The sequence below is a fragment of the Terrapene carolina genome, unplaced genomic scaffold (assembly GCF_002925995.2).
Source record: "Terrapene carolina triunguis isolate 2854851 unplaced genomic scaffold, T_m_triunguis-2.0 Scaffold18963, whole genome shotgun sequence".
NCBI lineage: Eukaryota > Metazoa > Chordata > Testudines > Emydidae > Terrapene > Terrapene triunguis.
The window spans coordinates 1-6,678 of record NW_020683314.1 but is presented as its reverse complement, the minus strand read 5'-3'; the positions used below and the strand labels follow the sequence as shown (position 1 = coordinate 6,678).

At 39.4% G+C, this 6,678-nt stretch overlaps 1 protein-coding gene across 1 annotated transcript; it reads right to left on the bottom strand.

The window, feature by feature from the left end:
* Positions 1 to 375: 375 nt before the first annotated feature.
* On the bottom strand, positions 376 to 4,063 carry LOC113408567 (la-related protein 4B-like; the record flags this gene model as incomplete). The annotated part of the gene is made up of 4 exons (XM_026661891.2): positions 376 to 486; positions 2,293 to 2,396; positions 2,814 to 2,950; positions 3,915 to 4,063. Coding segments are annotated over 4 exons (501 nt in total), but the record flags the coding sequence as incomplete, so codon positions are not given.
* Between the last annotated feature and the right edge of the window lie 2,615 nt (positions 4,064 to 6,678).

The window sequence follows — 6,678 nt, the reverse complement described above, 5'->3', positions numbered from 1 at the left end:
TGCATCCGAAGAAGTGGGTTGTAGCCCACGAAAGCTTATGCTCTAATAAATTTGTTAGTCTCTAAGGTGCCACAAGTACTCCTGTTCTTTTTGCGGATACAGACTAACACGACTGCTACTCTGAAAGTAAAGTTAAAGTATTTCACAGGAAACCAGAACATATGCACGCAGGATAAAGTTCTTACTGGTTATGTTTACCTAACATCAGACTTCTGATATTACTAACTGGAGGTTTGGCAGTATTTCTTTGACTAGAAATATTCACAAAAAAATTTATATTCGTATGGATTTTTGCCCACCCGGATTTGCTATTGCCCTGAAGCATCCTAAAGACTGTGTAACTATTTTACATCTGAGAAAAAAAAAAGTTGTTACCTGCTGTGCATCAGCTTCTGACTCAAATGTAATGAACCAATTGTCATTATAGGCAAACTCACAGTTGATAAATTTAGGCAAATTATCTCCCCTGAAGAGTGCTTCAACCTCCTAAGAAAAGGTTGGGGGGGGAATGGATGGGAAAAAAGAAAGGTGAAGTGTAGAACTTTGAATGTGAACTACTGGTAAGAAACAAGAAGAATAAAAATGCTTTTCAGCTTGCTAGACTAAGAACTGAGAGAGATTAAAATACCCGCAGTAATGCTTAATCTTAAAGTTTACTTTTAATATAAAGGAATATGAAATGTTGCATTACAAAGGCCATACTGGAATTTTTCTTCTAAGTACTGTTTAAAAACAGGAGCACAAAGCTATTTAGAGGGCTTTCATTTGAGAATAAATGCAGGATTTCTGTTGTCTCAAAATAGCGGATTTTGGCAGCACAGAAGCAAAAATACTTTTCAATGTCAATTTATAAATTGTACTGCCTAAAGTACAGAATATTCCATTCTCTTTTATTCATAGAACCAAAAGCCAAGTAATATCCAGAACCATGATGTGACTCTGAAGACCTGACAGCGGCTTTGAACATTTTGGTCAGACTTTGTACAATTTTCCATTACGCTAGAAAATGTATGCAATTAACATCTACTGTAGTTTCTACAGTGTTTAGCTACACTATGCACTTGGCTTCTGACAGGTCTTGGCCATTTTTAAAGCCAGTGGTTCACACAGCTATTTTGCAAGTGTTCAAGGCAGATCAGCTATAGAGTTCCAGCATCAATACATCTTATGATAATCTGCAAATGGGTGACAGGGGGAAAACATCCATGTAAGAACTTTGTACGCACATGAAAGGTCTCTCTTCACTAACTACTTTGAAAGTTAAAATAGCTGGCCTATTGAAAGGAAGACTTGCCATATCTTCTGTTTATTTTAAAGTCCATTGTTATTTCCTATTACTTTTTCCTTCAGTAATATAATACATTTCATTCCTTTCAACATGAATTTTTCTTGTACATTTTTATTCCTATGCTTTCCCATCCTGTGTTAAGTCTCTCTGCCTCCTTCTTGCTCCCCAAAATGAAGTAGTTAAGGATCCCTCTGCTGCTCCATCTTCTTTCTACTATCTCAAGTCCAATCTGCTTCAAAGATATGCACTGAATTCCTTCATTATTCAGGCATAGGGAAACACTTCCCCCTTGTTCCCCCTCCCTCCAATGTTTTTCTTCAAGTTCCATAATTAGTGATCCACTGGACCACTAACACTCCTTCCAACAAACTAGTGTATATTAAGCTGATTGCCTCAGTGCTACAGAAAAGCTTCTGACGCTTGAAGTCACTCACAAGGACGGGCTTCCAGCTTCACCAGTGACTTTTTCTGTTAGAAGTTTTTCCTTTTCACAATTTCATCCATTTACTAGTTTTGCCCCAGAGCAAAGAGGCTGGAACATATTGTAAAGAAGGCAAGCAGAGAGTATTTTAAGGGAGGGAGATTCTAAGCTGAGGAAGGCCATAGAGAAGTACTCTGCTGATCTATTGTGGAGGCATGGTCACCTGCCTAACCTGAATAGGTCCCTAGTGTAAGGGACCTACGTGGTTCTGTAGAGGGAGACCAGCATTTAAACCTATTTATAAGAATTTCTGTATGGTCTCAATAGCAGTTTGAGTGCTTTAGCCCTTTACAAAAGTTCATGTGAAACACATGTCTTACTGTAATGTTCTTGAAACGATGCATTTCTACAGAGAAACACCACAGATCATTCTAATGGACTTTGGTTTATAAAGTCTAGCAATCTCATTAGAAATGTTAAAAAGTAGGTTAAATCCCATATTCTTATTATCAACTGGAGAATGCTAATTCCTGAGTCAAGAGGGTGAAGCATTATTTGTTTTATGGAACTACAATATCCTTACTTCAATGGGTGTAGATTCAGGTACTTCACGTAAAATCACAATGCAACGATTCTGATTTGGCCTGACTTTCTCTCCCTTCTCATCCACTTGGACTAAAGGCAATGCTAAGAGGAAAGGAAAAAAAATCTGGTTTTAGAAAACAGTAAGTGAAGCAGTTTTACACTCTGAAAGTGCTAGTCACTTAAGGTCTGCGTGCACTGTTTACATAAACCTGTTTTTAAACAATTTTGATCCTGTTTGTGTAAAGGGTCATAGTGTAAAATGTGGTTACTTTCCAAACATTTTAAACATGCTCATTGTCACAGTATAGACAGACCCTTAATCTAATTAAAACTGCACTAGCAACCATGAAATTCTGTTTAAGGCACTGAAATATGAATGTGCTAGCATTAGATGAAAGGCTGAACATTCGTTAATTTTCAATAGTTTTAAGTGGCCTTATTTAAGTTGCAAATATTTAGTATGTCCTAAAGCATTTAGTATGAACTACAAAATGCTGTCAAAATACACCATTTACTTACATCTCAGCACTTCCACAATCAAATCCATATCAGTACTGAGTTTCTTGACATGATCAAGGTTTGCTACTGTCATTATTGGCACATACTGATCACTGTCCATCTGTGATATAAGGTACATGTCACTGGCAAGATTCTCTCTGTTGGAAGGAAAAATAAGTGGTTAATCCCGGTTTCCCATTAAATTCATCATGTGCAAAAAGGATTATTTGCAAAGACAAAAAACTCCCACAGTGGAATGTTATAGCCATCTCCATAAAGTAGGAAGTACCAGATTCTTACAGCATCCTTTATCTTGAGAGAATATTTTCACTCATTTTCCCATCAGAACCACTCAGCACCATTATTTTGCTGTTCCACTTCAAACAAATTGTTAGAATTACCACCGGCCATTAGCCATTTCACTGCTACAAATTGTGCTGGCATTCTTGGAAGAGGCAAGTGATCCATCTTCCTGAATATGGAAGGTCCTGAAAATTCCACTATTTCAATGGACGGTCAATTTTCAGTGGATGTTAACTTTAAGTGGTAACACAGGAGTTCAAGGGTTAACATCTTGTATTAGTTTTGTAACCATGTAGGATGAAAGGAATTATTTACTTCATCTCAAATACAGATGCATAGGCAGAATGCACAAGCATATCAAAGCCCTCTGGTACAGAAACAAACCACCTTATGAATTGTATTTGATTTATTTCATAGTAGTTTCACTATCCTCTTCACTACCTTTTTTGTGAATTTAGGTTAAGTAGTACAAAGATATGACGAATAAAACTGGGTTATGAATTTCAGAACAGTAGATTCATGAATTTTAGAGGCCAGAAGCAACTCCTGTTGACCTCCTGCATAAAACACAGGCCGCAGCACCTGATCCAGTAATTTCTGCACTGAATCCATTGTTTCCGTTTGAGCTACAGAATGTATCAGTAGCATTACATGCTGGACTTTTTCTATGGATCATTTCCTCTAATATTGCTATTCCTTTCCACTAAGTTTTTACTTTTGGAAGATAGAGATCTCATCACGTCTTGGGGATAGAAAATAATATATAACAGGATCCTAACTATCCTACGATGTCCCATATTTACGTATTATTATACATACCTAGATAAGCAGAACTCCAGTGTTTTTTTAAGCACTTCTCGTAGGTCTTCCTGACCTTCTGGCTGCAATTGGTCATTTCCTCCTAAGTATGGAAGATGTACAGTTGTATGATTAAATCGAATAGAAACAGTGAAATCTAAAAGTGAATTCTGCCAGAAAGTACTAAAAGTAACTTCTTCAAAATGTCATACCCAGGGTCTCCTGTTGCCTACACTTTCAACATTAATAAGACTCGAACACTAAATAAATACTAAAAAAAAAAAAACACTACCAATCAGAAAAGTAAGGAATAAATAATCCCTACATCAGGAATATAAAAGATTAATAAGGCAACGTGTCTGGATGTCATCTAAGTCTCTCATTGTGCCCACAAGCAGTTGGAAGAGCTTTAGAGAAGAGCTGGAAGTATATGGTAAGGTATCAGGTTTCAGAGTGGTAGCCGTGTTAGTCTGTATCAGCAAAAACGAGGAGTCCTTGTGGCACCTTCGAGACTAACATTTATTTGGGCATGAGCTTTCGCTAGATGAAGTGGGTTCTAGCCCACGAAATCTTATGCCCAAATAAATTTGTTAGTTTAAGGTGCCACAAGGACTCCTAGTTTTTTTTTTTATGGTAAGGTATGTAAATACTTGAGAGGGGAAAACATAAAATCAAATCCAACTATCACACTTACACAACTGAAAAGAAACTTAAGTAAATTCAAGGTTGAGTAACCCCTTGCAAATAGGAAGAAAGCAGTGCAGTGAAGTACCAGCAGTTCTCAAACTGTGGGTTGGGACCCCAAGGTGGGTCATGACACTGTTTCAATGGGATTGCCAGGGAGGGCGTTAGACTTGCTGGGGCCCAGGCCCGAAGCCAAAGCCCGAGCCCCACCACCCCCGGGCGGGGGGCCTGTAATCCGAACCCAGCCACCCAGAGCTGAAGCCCAAGCCCCACGGTGAAGCCAAAGCCTGAGGGCTTCAGCCCTGGGCGGCAGGGCTCAAGTTACAGGTCCCCTGCCCGGATTGAAGCTCTTGGGCTTCGGCTTTTCCCCTCCCACCCCCACGGGGTGGCAGGGCTCGGGCCGGCTCAGGCTTCGGTGCCCTCTTCTGAGATCATGTAGTATTTTTTTTTGTCAGAAGGGGGCCGAGGTCCAATGAAGTTTGGTGAAAATGGATCAGTTCTCAATACCCTCCTCACCACCGTGTTCCAAATTCACAAACACTACAACTCCAAAGGAAAGATGTAGTTGTTGTAGCTCAAACCACAATTTTACAGTACCATTTTTGTAAACGTAATTGATTTACAAATGGTTACAGCCACATCTGATCAGCCAATATATTTTCCCCCTCGTTTTAAAACGTTACGTTTGTGTCTCCTAGACCAGGAATGTCAAACTCTGTCAAGAAGATCAAATTCCATTTCTAATTATTGCCCTTTGGCTAGTGTACAAGTTTAGGACTACATACAACAATCACTCTAGAGTGAAGTCTCCCAATGAGGTCAATGGCAGGTATGTACAAAGACCAAACATGCTATAAATTAAATGTTCAGTTACTATTTACTGCCTGTTTAGTAATCTTCTATTCAGCTGAAAAATATGCTCATCTCTAGAACCCACCACCATTATTACAGTCTTGTTTTTCTTCCTTCACCTTTACCCATTTCTCTTCACTTTCCTTCCCCCCATCCCTGAAGCTGTTAGTTGTTATGCCACTAAACAGTCAAAACTGGACTCTATTCCTGACACTATGCTATATAATCATTATAATATATACTTAAAAAAAAAGAGCTAGTTAACAGTAAGCATAGCAAGACCCTGCTGCAGTAGTCTGAAAACTTTACTAAAAACAGACCACTACAAAGTTTGGTAATTTACAGCTTCATTAAGAAGCTTGTAACAAGGGGGACTCAGAAGAATGTGTGTGAAACAGTTTCATAAGACAAACAAAAGAGGATAAGCAACACATTAGGAGAAGTGAAAAATTCATATTTTTAAAAAGTCTTTATACCAACTAATATTGTCTTTTGCGTCACACAAGCATTAGACACTTATTAGCTCACCTACCTACACTTATTGTAGATATTTAACACCCACAAAATGCAGTATTGTACAAGAACCATGTTTATATTGACAGGTTTCAGAGTAGCAGCCATGTTAGTCTGTATCCGCAAAAAGAACAGGAGTACTTGTGGCACCTTAGGGCTGGTCCACACTACCCGCCCAATTCGGCGGGTAGAGATCGATCTTCTGGGATCGATTTATCGCGTCTCATCTGGACGCAATAGATCGATCCCAGAAGCGCTCCCCCGTCGACTGCGGAACTCCTGCTCGCCGAGAGGAGGAAGCGCTGTCGACGGGGGAGCCTGCCTGTGCCGCGTGGACCCGAAGTAAGTACTTTTAGTTCGATATAGGAAACGTCGACTTTAGCTACGCTATTCTCGTAGCTGAAGTTGCGTTTCCTATATCGATCCCCCGCCCCAGTGTGGACCAGCCCTTAGAGACTAACAAATTTATTAGAGCATAAGCTTTCGTGGGCTACAGCCCACTTCTTCGGATGCATATAGAGTGGAACATATATTGAGGAGATATATACATATATATACACACACACACACACACACACACACACACACACACACACACAGCATGAACAGGTGGGAGTTGTCTTACCAACTCTGAGAGGTCAATTAAGTAAGAGGAAAAAAAACTTTTGAAGTGATAATCAAGATAGCCCAGTACAGACAGTTTGATAAGAAGTGTGAGAATACTTACAAGGGGAGA